The 16,578-nt window shown below is 40.3% G+C and overlaps 1 protein-coding gene across 3 annotated transcripts in view; it reads left to right on the top strand.

Annotated features, from left to right (window-relative positions):
* Positions 1–16,578, top strand: part of nf1a (neurofibromin 1a) — a 117,216-nt gene that overhangs the window by 13,522 nt on the left and 87,116 nt on the right. For all 3 annotated transcript variants that reach the window (XM_087841715.1, XM_087841709.1, XM_087841706.1), the window contains exons 3-9: positions 7,238–7,321; positions 8,822–9,018; positions 9,586–9,692; positions 9,840–9,907; positions 9,999–10,074; positions 11,427–11,584; positions 11,673–11,846. In XM_087841715.1, coding sequence (XP_087697841.1) covers positions 7,238–7,321; positions 8,822–9,018; positions 9,586–9,692; positions 9,840–9,907; positions 9,999–10,074; positions 11,427–11,584; positions 11,673–11,846 — 864 coding nt within the window. The remainder of the gene's footprint in view (positions 1–7,237; positions 7,322–8,821; positions 9,019–9,585; positions 9,693–9,839; positions 9,908–9,998; positions 10,075–11,426; positions 11,585–11,672; positions 11,847–16,578) is intronic.

Genomic DNA, 16,578 nt, shown 5'->3' with positions numbered 1-16,578 from the left:
TTTTCCCTGCAGACATGCTGATGGGATTCCCAATTGAGCTTTGGAAAGAAACTATGTTTGTGGTGTGATGTGGATGTACACTCGGCCAAGGAGGGAAATTTGGGAAATTCAGTTTCTGTCAGTCCGGTGAATCACCTGTCACCTGGCTCAAACAGCCTCTCCTCCATACAGTCCTCATTTATGAGAAACAGACAGTAAGGTGGACAGTATGTCCTCGTCACTGTTGCAGTCAGGGAGAGCCCGCGTGTGATCCCCTTTAACTGATTTTTAGTTTTAGTGTTGTTGTTTTTCCCTCCAAGTTATTGATTCTGTCACTAGTTAGCTAACATAAACAAATTTAAGTCTATTAGCTGCAACCAGCCAACCAACCACGTGACATCATGTCCCGTACTGACAGTAGATGGCTCTAAACGTGATTTTAAATCCAACTTGACAGGCAGTGTTACATCTGTTTCAGTTTTTGAGAACAGAGATCCATGATGTAAATTAACCTTTATATGTGTAGCATTTGATGTCCCCTATAAAGCCCTCGTCAAGCTATTCCTGAGGACTGTGTCAAGTAGCTATTGTCCTGCTAGGCATGTTGGTGCTGTTGTGGAGAAACCGTGGTTTCCAGCAGAACGTCGTATTGTAACAAGTTAGTAATTTATTGATGACAGTGTACAGAAGACAGTGATTGTTCCACATACAAGTGTATGCAGTGCTAATTTAAGCATGTATTCATTCTCCTTGTCAGGGTCACAGGGGGCTGGAGCCTATCTCAGCTGTCTTAGGGTGAGAGGCAGGGTAAACCCTGGACAAGTCGCCAGTCTGTCACAGGGCGAACACTTAGAGACAGGCAACCATTTGCACTCACATTCATACCTATGGTCAATTTAGAGTGACCCACTAACTTTTAGACTGTGGGGGGAAGCCGGAGTACCCGGAGAGAACCCATGCAAACTCCGCACAGAAAGACCCTGGCCAGGTGCTGGACTTTAACTCAGGACCTTCTTGTTGTGAGGCAACAGCAATTTAAGGATCTTTTAGATAGTTGTGTTCGAAAATCTTGGTAGATCACCGATTTCTGAAATACTCAAATAGCCTGTCTGCCCACACACTGTTTACAGTCACTTAAATCACCTCTCTTCTTTAAGGTTAATCTTTAAGGTTGTCTTGACCGTGTCTGAATGCATTGTTAATTTTTAAGATGTTTTATTTGGGTCTTTCCATCTCTTCAGTGATTTTTAGAACATTTTCTGCTTGACCATTCCAATTTGCATAACTAGAGTAAAATGGAGTAGCCCTTTATTATCATTTAACATATGTAAAGAAATTGTGGGTGCTCCACACCAACTGTGCTGGAATAAGATGTAAATAGTAGCAGGAATAAATAACAAATTGGAGTGATATATATACACACTGTGTGCAGTTATTATGCAAATTAGTATTTTCGCAATATCATAATTCTTATGCATATTTTCCAACTTCAAGCTGTATAAACTTGAGTGCTTATTGGATTTAAGCATTTGTGTATTTGCTTAATGAGTGAGGGTGTGGCCTACGGAGATCAACACTCTATATAAAGGTGTACATAATTTTCAGGCAGCTTCTCTTCCTCAGGCAAAATGGGCCAAAAAAGAGTTTTAAAGTACTCTGTAAAGTCAAAAATTGTAAAAGGTCCTTCAGAGGGAGGCAGCACACTTGAAATTGCCAAGATATTGGGGCGTGACCACAGAACCATCAAATGTTTTGTTGCAAACAGCAAACAGGGTCGCAAGAAACGTATTAAGAAAAAAAGACGCAAATTAAGTGCCAAAGATTTGAGAAGAATCAAACGTGAAGATACCAGGAACCCATTATCCTACACTGCTGCCATATTTCAGAACTGCAACCTACCCAGAGTGTCTAGAAGTACAAGGTGTTCAGTGCTTAGAGACATGGCCAAGGCAAGGAAAGCTGAAACCCCACCATCACTGAACAAAACATGCAAGTTGAAATGTTGAGACTTGGCCAAGAAATATCTGAAGACAAATTTTTCAAAGGTTTTATGGACTGATGAGGTGAGAGTGACTCTTGATGGACCAGATGGATGGGTCCGTGGCTGGATCAGTAACGGTCACAGAGCTCAACTTCCACTCAGATGCCAGCAAGATGGAGGTGGGGTACTTGTATGGGCTGGTATTATTAAAGATGAGCTAGTCAGACCTTTTCGGATTGAAGATGGCCTCAAAATCAACTACAAAACCTACTGCCAGATTTTAGAAGACACTTTCTTCAAGCATGAAAAAATCAGGAAGCAGGAAAAAGTCTGCATCTCCAAAGAAGACCGTGATTTTTATGCAGGACAATGCTCCATCGCATGCATCAAAATATTCCACTGCATGGCTAGCCAGTAAAGGCCTTAAGGATGAAAAGTAGTGACATGGCCTCCTTCCTCACTGGACACAAACCCTATTGAGAACCTGTGGGCCCTGCTTAAACAGGAAATTTACAGTGTAGGAAAACAGTACACCTCTTTTTTTTTTGACATGTCAGAAATGTTTATATGTAAATGTTGAGTTGTGTGTGTGTGTGTGTGTGTGTGTGTGTGTATGTATGTATATATATATATATATATATATATATATATATATATATATATATATATATATATATATATATATATATATATATATATATATAATATTAGGGGTGCAACGATACACAAAATTCACGGTTCGGTTCGATACTTTGGTGTCATGGTTCGATATTTTTTCGATACAAAAAAAATGTTCATGCCTTTTTAATTTGTCATTTATTAAAATTATAAATATATATTTTAACTCAAAAGTAGAGTTTTTAAATTTAATGAGGAATCACTCATCTTTGGAAAAGAGAGTTTATTACAGAGAAATGGCTCTTTCCAAAATAAAAGCTATACTATACGCTTCTTCTGGGCTATATTCTCAGCAGCATATTAAACATATCAGGTCCCCATAAGGAGAATCATGTGCTAACGGCTGTCTAAATGACTCGGGTAAAGTTTGTAGCATGCGTGCTTGTTGTTTTTGTCTGCTTCCACTTGTCTTTGCACTAGGATGATGTCGGAATAAATGTGCAGTCATATTCGTTGTGTTCCCACTAGTGCTGTCAGCGTTAATCTCGTTGAAATGACGTTAATGCCACAACACGGCAAATCTCTGTTAACAAGCTACGCCCGTGCGTGGGGCTGGACGGCCAACACATTAACGAGCTGACTGCGCTAATGTACTAGTTCCCACCAATGTAATTAAGCATTGCTGGCACATCCGACATACTGTTTTACTTTAGTCCATGATGCGCTTACCTTCAGGGTCATACTTCACATGAAAACCAAAATAGTTCCAAACGCCACATCTGAATGAGGGTGGGGGAGGTTCAATTTGCCATGTTGCAAGGAGAGCTTAACTTCTGTCTCGCTAGCTTGCGCTGCGCTCAGTGAATCTGCGTTCGACTACTCCGCCTAGGCTGCACTGTCGAGCGCAGATCCACTGAGCGCTCAACACAGACAGCACCGTCAGAAGGAAAGTTGATAAAATAAATTTAAAAATTTGTATTGTTCGATACATATGTGTACCGAACCGAAAGCACTGTATCGAACGGTTCAATATCAATACGAGTATTGTTGCACTCCTAATAAATATATATATATATATATATATATATATTTATTTATTTATTTATTAGGGGTGCAACAATCTTTATATTAAGGGCCATCAGTCAAACAATACAATGTTTGGTCTGGGTCTAAACAGAGCATATTGTGTGTGATGTCTTCTTTTGTGCATGCGGGCCGCTTTGAAGCTTCACACTAGAGAGCGTTTGCTGTCACATTTTATTTGTAGTGTGAACAAGCAGACAAAAAAATCGGATTTGATCAAAAAATCGGAATTGAGCATTAAGACCTGCAGTGTGAACGCAGCCTTAGACCATGGCCCAGATTTGTGAGGTGAGTGAGTGGGTTGTGGGGGGGATAGCGTTTGTTTACAGGGGGAGAAGTTGTTTGTGAGTCTGGAGGTGTGGTATGGCAGCGGGTCATGCAGGTGGTGGGCAAGGAGTCATCTGTGATGGCCCTGGTTTTCCTGAGACAGGAGGATTTGGTAATGTTGTCCAGAGGTGGCAGAGGGCAGCCAATGATTTTTCGGTTGTCTGCGCAGCCATCCTGTTCTTAGTAGTGGCCCCAGTGTACCAAACACCCAGGCAGTAGGAGATCACCCTCTCCACTGAGGAGCGGTCCTCAATCCGGACTAATTGAGGCTGGTTTATGAGGAAATCTTGAAAATTTTGAAATAATATTAATAAAACATAAAAATATATGGTCCAAAGTTTGAACATGTATAACAAGTGCTGTGAAATCCAGATAAGTTGAGTTTGTAAGTTTGTAGTTTACTTTGTTGTTTGTTTTGTTTTTGCACATAGAAAAGTGCAAGCGAACTGAAATACGTCACGACTAACCACATGGTAACATCCAGTCTTCTTATTGGCCAGATGTGTTAGGGGCAGGGACAACGGTGCAAATACAGGAAGGTGCTGACAAAGGTAGTTGTCCAAGTAATTATCAGTAAAGCAATGCAAAACAAGGAGTCCATCATTGTTCCTGTCCCGAAGAAACCCCACCCTGCTTCTCTCAATGACTATCGCCCTGTAGCCCTCACCTCAGTAGTGATGAAGTGCTTTGAACGCCTGGTCAGAGACTTCATCATTTCTTCACTACCAGACACACTGGACCCACTACAGTTCGCTTACCGTCCAAATTGTTCCACAGACGATGCCATCTCTCATCTCCTCCACACATCACTTACTCACTTGGACACTAGAAGGGGGAATTATGTTAAAATGCTCTTCATAGACTACAGCTCTGCATTTAATACCATAATTCCCTCCACACTCACCACCAAACTGGAGCACCTGGGACTCAGCTCATCTATGTGTCAGTGGATCTCCAACTTCCTAACTGGCAGACCACAGGCAGTAAGGATGGGCGGACGTGTCTCAGCCTCCACCACTCTCAGCACTGGAGCCCCCCAGGGGTGTGTTCGGAGCCCCCTGCTGTACTCTTTGTACACATATGACTGTGTGGCCACTACCAGCTCCACCACCATCATCAAGTTTGCTGGCGACACCATCGTGGTGGGCCTGATCTCTGACAACAATGAGGCGGCCCACCTGAAGGAGATTAGGAATCTGGAGAACTGGTGCCAGAGGAACAACCTCCTTCTAAACGTCAGTAAGACAAAGGAGCTGATAGTGGACTTCAGCACTAAGCAGGAGAGGAACTACCAGACCCCCGTCATCAAGCTTCAAATACCTCGGAGTTCACATCACGCAGGACCTGTCGTGGTCCTGTCACATCAACACCGTGGTGAAAAAGGCCCGACAGCATCTCTACCACCTCAGACGCTTGAGAGACTTCCAACTGCCCTCCAAGGTGCTCAGGAACTTTTACTCGTGCACCATAGAGAGCATCCTGACGGGAAACATCTCAACCTGGTTCGGGAACAGCACCATGCAGGACAGACGAGCTCTACAGAGGGTTGTGCGATCAGCTGAGCGCACCATCCGCTCCGAGCTCCCTGACCTGCACTCAATCTACAGCAGGCGGTGCTGGACCAAGGCCAGGAAGATCGTGAAGGACCTCAGACATCCCAACAACAGACTGTTCTCTCTGCTGAGGTCAGGAAAGCGATTCCGCTCCCTGAAGACCAACACAGAGAGACTGAGGAGGAGCTTCTTCCCGCAGGCGATACGGTCTCTCAATCACACCACCACACAGTACTGACCCACACATATGGTTCTTACACACACACTGGACATTCTGGACTTTGTTTTCACTTCATCACTTAAATCACTTTAAGCATATTTGCACTGCACAAGACACTATATAATGTGGATCTTCATTTCCATTTAATACTTGTACAGCTGCTGTTATTGTGTATATATATTTATATTTCTTCATACATTCTTATATATTTCTATACTGTGTATTGTGTATTTTGTTGTACAGTTATTTTATTTTCAACTTTAATTTATATATTTTATCTTATTCTTTCCCAGTTAAATTTACCCTTCATTCTAATTTGTGTTGTACAGTTATTTCATTTTTAACTTTAATTTTTATATTTTTATTTTATTTTATTTTATTCCTTCCTAGTTAAATTTACCCTTTTTAATTTTCATATTTTTTTCCTATCTTATTCATAGCCTTTTCATTTTTCTGTAGGTCACGAGCAGTTGTGTAAGCATTTCACTGCATATTGTACTGTGTATGACTGTGTATGTGACAAATAAAATTTGAATTTGAATTTGAACCTTGTTGCTTCTCAGATTAACCCTTGATTGAGTTTAAGGCTAGTTACTACAGTTCATGCACTCTGCTCTATGGTAATCTGTCACATAAGATAAGATAAACCTTTATTAGTCCCACACATGGGAAATCTTTTGGTCATGGCAGAAAGTACAAGTTTAAGAGCAGTAAAACTTAAGAAAAACACAAAAGAATACAATAAGATAAAATAGAATAACATACTATTCCTCAAGAATAAAATACTGTAGAAAATAGAATAAAGTGCTCTATTATAGTAGGAAAATTGCCTTTGGTGATATTGCACATCAGGGAGACAGTTACAGTTGTGTACAGGATGTGTGTCTGTCTGCACATGTGTGGTCATCTGCAGAGACCATGCTGTAGAGTCTGACAGCAGTAGAAAGGAGAGACATGCGAAATCTCGCCGTCCCACATCGTGGGTGCAGCAGCCTGCCACTGAAGGAGCTGCTCAGTGCTGTCAGAATCTCCCAACCTGTGCCTGTGGAAGTTTACCACCAGCTCCTTGGTTTTTCTAGTGTTGATCTGGAGGTATTTCTGCTGGCACCAGTCCACAAAATCTTGGGTCAGTTCTCTGTACTCCCTGTTGTCCCCATCAGTGATGAGGCCTAATATTGCAGAGTTGTCAGAACTTCTGCAGGAAGCACGGGGTGGAGTTGTGGGAGAAGTCTGCATTAGAGTAATTACTTTATGGCGTACCCCCATAAAGTAATTACTCTGGAGTTCAGAACTGGACTGAGATCACCCCAAAGGGTCCCAGTGTGGTTGCTTTTGCCTTACGCCTAAGTGAATTTACTGTGTTCACATCTGCGAAAATTAAGTTCACAACAGCAGAAAAAAGAATGAAAAGGTATGGAAACACCCTAAGATTTAAGATCTAATTCAATGATGTTATGACTGTGCCTGTCTTCACAGCGGATATTTGGAGAAGCATCTGAGAAGAACCTCTACCTCTCTCAGCTCATCATTCTAGATACCCTGAAGAAGTGCCTGGCTGGGGTGAGCTTTACCCTCTCACAATATGGTTTTGTTGTGTCAGGGAAAAAAATTCACTTGAGCAAACTTAGTTATGTCTAAGTGACCTCATCTTATTGAAGACCATATCTAACTAAGGCAACATTGACTTGACAGTGAAATTTTCTTTCCGTAATTTGTCAGTAGATGGCACTATAATACAGTGTAACGCTTGTGATCTTGAGGGCCAATTAAATGAGACAGTCTAACCTATGAAGTGCCACTCCTGTTGCATAGGAGCCGTGACACCAGCAGCTTTGTTCAGCAAAATGTAGATAATGTAGTTCATGAGACTTGCTTTATTTCACTTTGACTGTATAATATAGATATAATAGAGCTTACATTAAGTATATTCATTTTAACACATTAAATATATTTTTATTAAAATTACCGGTGGAATTGGTAGAAGTTAACTTAGTGATATATACTGTGCTTCATTAAAAATTTGAAGTACATTCACTTCCATTCTATATCATTTTATAACTTCTTTTACTCTACTAGGCTTCATCTCAGAGACGAATGTTGATCTTTTAATATATTTTAATATATTGTAACCACTACACCCCAATGCAATATGTGTTTAGTTTGTTTAAGTCGACATGTTCACTGGATAACTTTGTATCACTGGAACACTATTCACTTGTTAGACTCTTGCAGCAATATTTGGCTGTAGAAGGAGAAACTCGAGTAATAAGCCTAGTTACAGACTTTGTCAGTACAAGAAAATCAATTTCTTACCATCTAACAGGAGATTTGAGCTTATGTGTTAAATCTAGACCCTAGGTTGTTAACTGCAAACCCCTCTGAAGCACAACAAGGCATTGGGTCAAACTTTTCAACCAATTTCTTTAGCAGTTCTTGGTGCTAAGAGTGCCAACATTCGAGGGCCATGTAGGTTTGGGGCACTTTTTTTTGCCTTAATAAATTAAATCATTTAGGAGCTTTTTGTATTTACTTGGCTTATCTTTATCTAGTATTAGACTTTGTTTGATGACCTGAAACATGTGAGAAATATATGACAAACTAAGAAATCAGGAAGGGGGCAAATGGTTGTAATAGTATATAGTGCAAGAACATCAAAGATTTGATTTGACTTTGTGTGAGTAGAAACTGTAACAGACACATTGAATATCTGGGGTATAGTGGCAAGTTGTTGTCAAATTTAGGCTTCACTATCACTACTATTTCTACTACTATTATGTAGTGTAACTCAGAAGTTATTCAATGTCTCTGTTGCTGTTTCTCCTCATGCAGACACAAACCCCTAAGTACACTTCTCTTTCATGAATCTTGCTCCCCATGACCCTGGGATTGGTTTACCTTTGGCTTTCACAAAAATTACTGAAGCCTGGTACTTCTCAGTAGTTTGTGCTACGGCTGTGTTTGTAATTTCAAATAGCTTCCCAATCAAAATGCCATTTCACATCATTGAAACATCATGTAGCCCTTTTGTTGATTGCCCTCCTCTTTGTTTTCCCTTCTCAGCAATCCAAGGACTGCTTGCGTCTGGATGAAACCATGCTGGTCAAACAGCTGCTGCCAGAGATCTGCCATTTCATTCACACGTATCGCGAGGGGCACCAGCACCAGCATGCTGCTGAGCTACGAGCCTCAGCTTCGGCTGTCCTCTTCTCTCTGAGCTCCAACAACTTCAGCGCCGTTTTTAGCCGCATTTCGACCAGGTAGCACATTCACCTAAGTCTGTCATTTGTTGTGTAAATATATAAAATGAAAAGAAATTAACCAGTGGCATAGAGGGTTTGAGGTTGAAAAAATATATCAAATCTTTTAATGAGTTGAATGATTTTCTAACTTCTCAAAGAAGTCCAATGTGCCTGCTCAAATTTTATTTTATTTTTTTAAAAAGTGTGAATTTAGTTCAGTGAATTAGATAATTATTAGTTTCAAACGTGTCTTTGACAGATTTCTAAACTGTTTGAAGGTCTATGATTTATTTCAAAACGTGGAGCATTTACAAATTATGGGATATGTGTCATGTATCACACATTTGCTGATGAAATTTTTATAGTTCTTTTTTAATATGATTATTATATCAAATTAAGTTTTACTGGCATAGGGTCCATTCCTATAGTATTATAGGGTTGTGCTGTAGTATGAATAATGAATATTCAGTTATTTGGTCAGCAGAGAGTACCTCTGATTTCCAGATTAATCTTTTAAGCTCTCTTTTCTTTATGCCTTGTTCTTTGTAACGGCTGAACAGCAGAATTCACTCCTTGTCTTTTCAGGCTTCAAGAGCTGACCGTCTGCTCAGAGGATAACGTTGATGTTCATGACATAGAGCTCATGCAGTACATCAATGTGGACTGCTCTAAGCTGAAGAGGCTGTTACAAGGTTCGTTTCTAATGCACTTACAGGTTTACATTTGGGGCTATACTATTTGTAAACAGACTACAGAATTATTAGAAGAATAAAATTTTATTGAGAAATTATGAAATAGAGATGTTAAAGAAAAAATTCTGTTTGGCTTTCTTCTCTTAGAAACTGTAATGAAGTTCAGAGCTCTAAAGAAGCCTGCCCAGCTTGCCGTCATCAGCAGTTTAGAGAAGGTAATTTTTTCTCTTTGTAAAAGTGCAAAATAATTTTAAGCATGATATCAGTGAATAATGCAAATGTGACACGTCTTTTTCTTTTTTTCAGGCATTTTGGAACTGGGTGGAGTGTTACCCAGATGAGTTCACCATGCTGTACCAGCGACCACAGTCAGATATGGCAGGTATGAAAAGAGTTAAATACAATATTAATATATAACATGATGGAGAAGAAATAATTACCCCCATATCTGGGAAGTTATTTTCTTAGAACGGTTGATATGATTGTGTATTATTACAACTGTTTTAGTAATAGTAATAATGAAACACACACACAGACAATACCAAACAGCTATCTTGTAGCAGTTGAGCTGATTTAGTCTGTTATGCCGGGCTCACACTGTGCGATTTTTGGCCCATTTTGAGCCGATTTTTGAGTCGTGCGACCGTTTTGGCGATCGGCCCGATTTTGGCCTTCATCGTGCATCGTGTAGTATACGTGGGGTAATGAGAAGCGATTAACACCTCACGACCAGCTCCCGATCATCAATCGCTTGGTCGTGAAGGTGTCACCTCAGTTTCTCACACTGCGCACGCGCAAACACAAATGTCAGCGAAAAAGACGGCGCAGCACGGCAGTGCAGCGTGTGATCTGGACACAAGCGATGGAGGCACAACTTGTAGAACTTTGGAAAGCTCATCCGAGCCTTTTCGATGTGGCCTCACAAAATTATCACGACCACAACAACCGTGAAAATAGTTGGATGGACATTGCTGCTCAATCACAGCTGCCTGATCATGTTTTTCATTAGTAATTTAGCAAAGTTGATGGTGGTGGTGTGCGTGTCTGTGTGAGTGAAAGACAGAGTTAGAGCAAGCGACAGAACCTCTGTTATAACCTTCATTTTATGGACGCACAGTGTGAGCACTCGGGTCGCATCCGAGCATCGGGCCGTATAGTGTGAGACCCTGCATCGTGACCTACGAACTTCTAACCCCTGCGAGTCAATCGTACAGTTTGAGCAGGAGCTGAATCGCGCGACTGACAAAATCGCACAGTGTGAGCCCGGCATTAGAGAAAAAGCTTCCATGCCTGCTTAGTAAGTGGTACAGAGGGTGTGCAGTGGTACTGTATGCATTGGCAGTGTTTGAATATACTGATGGCACATTTGATGTACTGTAGAAATGTTCTATTCTCTCCAGCGATATATGTTTAAAAATAATCAGTAAGAACAATAAAAGCTTTTGAATGGCATTCTACTGTGGAACAAGTGACATCACTACTACTGCTGGTTGAATGGAAACAGTAACAGCAGTAAAAGATGACAGGTCCCTTTGTAAGTAGTAGTAGTTGAAGAGTAGTTCAATAGCCATCAAAAGATTCTTTTAATTTTCTAGATGTTTTTCTAATGTTCTAGAATATATAAGTAATGAAAAATATTGTCAGCTGTACATGTTTTATTTCAAATTTAACATCCATGATAGTGGCTTAAAAAATTGACTGGCATTAAATGTGTGTATTTATGTCTTTGTACAGAAGCTGCAGAGAAGTTGTTTGACCTGGTGGACAGTTTTGCAGAGAGTACCAAGAGGAAGGCAGCGGTGTGGCCACTGCAGATAATCCTCCTCATACTCTGTCCAGAGATTGTGTGTGTAATCTCCAAAGACACAGTGGAAGAAAGCAAGGCTAACAAGGTGTGACAGAAGAACACACAGAGATAAAACAGAGTTTGATTCCATTCACATTTTAATTACACACTTTTCTGTCATTTTGTATCTGCAGAAACTTTTTCTGGACAGTTTACGGAAAGCTTTAGCAGGGCAAGGTGGAAGCAAACAGCTGATGGAGAGTGCTGCCATTGCTTGTGTCAAACTTTGTAAAGCCTCTACTTACATCAACTGGGAAGATCATTCCACCATTTTCCTCCTGGTCCAGTCCATTGTCATGGATCTCAAGGTCTGACCACTTTCTGCAAAGCATTTATCCTCTTTGTTAAATCTTAGGTTGTGTTAATACTGTTTATTATTACATAGTGAATAGTAATGAATCTTTACACATCAAAGATGAACGCGCACATCGTGCCTACATACTGGACATAAGTCATCACTCAAATATGTTTCTAAATGGGTGTACATTTTTGGGAAAAATAGTTTGAGCAGCACGGTGGTTAGCACTGTTGCCGCACAGCAAGAAGGTCCTGAGTTCAATTCCCCCATCAGGCCGGGGTCTTTCTGTGTGGAGTTTGCATGTTCTCCCCCGTGTTTGCGTGGGTTCCCTCCGGGTACTCCGGCTTCCTCCCACCGTCCAAAGACATGCAGCTTGTGTGGATAGGTTAATTGGATAATCCAAATTGCCACTAGGTGTGAATGTGCGAGTGAATGAGAGTGCGAATGGTTGTTTGTCCCTATGTGTTGGCCCTGCGACAAACTGGCGACCTGTCCAGGGTGTACCCCGCCTCTCGCCCTATGACAGCTGGGATAGGCTCCAGGGCCCCCCGCGACCCTGAAAAGGATAAGCGGAAGCGAATGGATGGATAGTTTGAGCATCGAAACCAAACTGATTTTTTGAGATTTATTGAAAGAAAGTTCAAAACTTTGCAAAAGGATCAATATACAGAATCTGTACCAGCACTGACCAAAAGGCAAAATTATAGCAGCTTCTTTATAGCCATTGTCTGGATACAGTCTTTGTCTATTCAGTGGTTGGGAGGGAAATTCTCACCATCATGTAGGCACCAGCTAGATAATGAAGTCATGGCCTTGAGCAAAGTTTACAGTCAGTTGTTTTCCTGTCTTCATTCACTCCTTTGTACAATAAAGTTATAATTACATATCAATAGTACATAGTGGTTTGATGAGGTAAAGTACATATTTTCCATCACATTTCAATCCTTTTGGTTATTGTTAATCAGACATTCTCAGCAAAAAATATCAGTAATAATACAAAGGAAAACCCTCCAAAAATATCAGATTCGCGCGTAGAGTTTAAGCGATTATGTTTTGCCAAGTCATGAGACTAGTCGCATCTATTTGCTCTCATACAGCTTTGAGTCGATGTCTAGAAGAATTAATCTTTCCTGTTTCTAATAAATGTAATTTATCCACTCTGTATTTTTGTTGTGAGACTTTAACACTTCTAGCATCCAAATAACACAAATATGTAAAATGACTTCACCTATCAAAATCTTAAATGGACAAAACCTTGATCTTAGAAAAAATGTGCAGAGCACCAGATTACTTCCAGTTTTAGTTCTTGCGTTTGCCCTTCAAAGTATTTAACAAAGTTGATCCACTTCCTAATATTTCACTTGTTTTAAACGTGTCACTTGTCTGAGCATCCATGTAAAAGTTCCAACTGCTTGCTGCTCAGGTTACTGGCGTATGCACAGTCTTATCTGTCTGATTTTAGAGTGTGATGAGTCTTCAGATTTCTTTGCTGCTCAGTGGACAACAGGCGCAGCGCCTCGTCTCCTCGCCTCATGTCGAGCGTACTGAGTTCTCACTGTAACTCCCTCCAAGCTGAATAACGGACACGTGGCATTCTTGATTTCTTCTGGCATTTAGTGGACACAGGTGCCACCAATGATGCGTTGAGAACTGTACAAAACAACATAAAATAATCAATTTTCATATAGTATAAACAATAAAGCATGTTATTCAACATGAAAAAGACATTCACAATTTGACCTTTTACAGTTCTTAATTTAACCTTTACAAAATGTCAACACATTCTGTACATGACTAACATAAACTCGACAGATCTGTCACAAATAAACTTATAATTAAAAAAAATAAACATCTTGTTTTCATACCAACACATAAAATACAAATTGCATACCCCAACTGCTGCTGACGGCAGCCACAAAAAAAGGCTTATGTAGGCATAGATGTACTACCTGCAGTTTTTATACCTGTACATGGATTGTTAGTTACACAAATCATAGAAAAATTGCAAAAAAACCCATTTGTAAAGTAAAATTTGTTCTTCTTCTGTAGCTTTGGCTACGTCCACACGTACCCGGGTATTTTTGAAAACGCAGATTTTTCTATGCGTTTGCACCTTTCGTAAACGGCGTTTTTGGTCACTGAAAACGGAGATTTTTTAAAACTCCGGCCAGAGTGGATATTTTTGAAAACTCAGTTTTTGCATTTACGTGTGGACGAGAAAAACAGAGAAAACGCAGCGTCAAAGGTGTGCGCCTTTTTTGACGTCACACTGTGCGCCACGTTATTGTTTCGGTGAAATGAATTTCTACAATGGCGGACGTAGACAAAATACTGTTAATTGTACTCTCTGCAGTGTTTAAATGCTTACATATACACACACAGTTACTCTCCCTCCATACATACTACTCGGTGCTGCTTCTATGCGCCATCTTTGTTTACTCTTTCCCACCGAGGCTTCTAGACTTCTGATTGGTGGATAGGATATATAGCGCCACCTGCTGCTTTGGCATGTTCCTAGCAGCATTTTCCTTCGTCTTTGGCTTTTACGTGTGGACGGGATTTTTTTTTATAAACGAAAACGGAAAATCTTCGTTTTCAAAAATACCCGTGTACGTGTGGACGTAGCCTGTATTTGTTGTACCATCCTGCCTTTTCCTTCTCATGTGTCAATTTAGCACAATGAGGAGAATGAAAGGAAAATAAATGTTGGGTACATATGTTTTGCTCTGAGTAGCCTGTAAATTGTTGTTAGGAGATGAAGTTAGTGTTGGTCTGGTTCCAGATTTTGTTTAAGTGCTGGCTCTACCACTGTCTCCACGCTATAGTTGCCTAGAGAGTTTTATAAACTTCACATTTACAAACAGCTGCAGCTTATGGGAGTAATCAAGGATCCAGAAATGCAGCTTTTTTGCGATGTGCAATGGATTTATCTGAATCAGTTAAAAACTTTTATTTCCATGTGACAAAATGTATCATATATCACCCTATGTGTTTATGTAGAATCAGTGTAAATGGTGACTGATCTTAAGTGATTTTACTTGCTTGTTCTAATGCTACAAGCTCAGCAACTTAAGCTGAATAGCGATATGGTAAAGAGCCTAATTCCAAGATGTTCTGTGCACATCCTACTTTTTCACTGGTGTCTGGGTTGCATTATGCCGAATCGTCCACAAAAACCTTCAGATTAAAGTTAGCCAGCAGTGCATCCTGTAGGTCAGGTCTGGGTGAACAGATTCCAGAAATGGCTGCTATAAAATCATGTGGTTCATCAGTGATGCTGGGTTTAAAACAGTACATCTTTTCACTGTGATATTTGGCATTTTTCAATAATACAGTGTGATGCCAAAACCAGGAAGCAGCTAGTAAATATAGTTTATTCTCAGTGTGATCAGTGACACAGAATGTGGCAGATAAAAGATTGAGTCTGGATTGCCCACAAGCTCATGTGAAGCTAGAGATTCTTTTCAGCTGCCACTGCTCGCAGGTGGAGGAAGGCCTGCTGGTCTTGTCATTCTTTTAGTCGATCATGTCCAGTCATTCCCCTCCGATGTATCATTGCTGATGATGGTGCAGCGCACTGTACTATGTATATGACATACATATGATGTCATAGCAAAAAGTCAAAGTAAACTTTATTGTCATTTCTGCTGTATACAGTACAGTTTTTAGAGAGACGAGACGACGAGGCTCCAGTTACATTCATTCCAAAAGACAAACAATGAATAAATAAATACATCAATAAAATAAATAAATAAAAAGAAATCTTTGTGACTTTGGAATGGTTTGGATCACTGCAATCCTTTTTAGACAGAGGGTCTGACCATGTGGTGTGAACATGTGTCCCAGAGAGGTGAGAGGTGGCTGTTCTTAGTCAGGTGTTTTATAGCCCTTTAGTTTCAATCTCACAAGCCCACTTAAAAGGAGAACAGATTATTAAGTCATCGACCGATCAAAAAATGTGGACCCCTCCAGAGGGATAAAACCTGACAGGTTTTCTTTAACAAGTGTTGGGGTCTGGTTTAGGCCTCAACACAGCAATGTGTTTGCTTGGTGAAACTGGCAATATGGTGTGGCGGTTGTTTGCAACACAAACATTTGTTGTTAGATGCTTTCAGAACACCTAATTTGTGATGTTTTACCCCTGGAACGTCAGTTTCTTTCAACAGTTTGTACTGTTGCATTTATGTTAGCCACAGCCCCAATCGTTTTGTTCAGTCTTTGAAAGAGAAACGCGTGAAATGCTGTCATGTAGTCTATAAAAACAGTTCAGTGAGAATTACCCTGGCTGTACACTTATCTTTTGTCAAATAGACAGTTTTTTCTCTCTCGAACTGCTCATCAGCTCCCTTCCCATGTGCTGTTACATGTAGCAAGTTTGTTCCCATGTAATCAAAGTCAAATTTAGCTTCAATGTCAAAAACTATACATACAGATCATACACAGGAATTTGAAATTGCTGGGCTTCCACAGCCCTCAGTGTTACACTTAAACAAACATAAAACATAAAAATCTTATATACAATCTTATATATAGATGAGATTGTATATAAGGTGTGTGTGTGTTGGTGTGCAAGCTTCACCAGTTCATCAGAAGCAGGAATAACAGCAGTTTGTTTGAGTCTCCACTCACATGCGTACAGCGGTGGATCTGAGTCACATTTAACCATCTGCAACATTCTGGTGTTTTATTTTATGTTCCCCTGACATGATGACGATCGGTTAGTTTACATGTCAAATCTTAAT

Source organism: Neolamprologus brichardi, chromosome 1, assembly GCF_056152115.1.
Source record: "Neolamprologus brichardi isolate AB-2024 chromosome 1, ASM5615211v1, whole genome shotgun sequence".
In the NCBI taxonomy this organism is placed as follows: Eukaryota; Metazoa; Chordata; class Actinopteri; order Cichliformes; family Cichlidae; genus Neolamprologus; species Neolamprologus brichardi.
The sequence above is the reverse complement of the archived record's forward strand: the minus strand, read 5'-3'. Positions and strand labels throughout refer to the sequence as shown.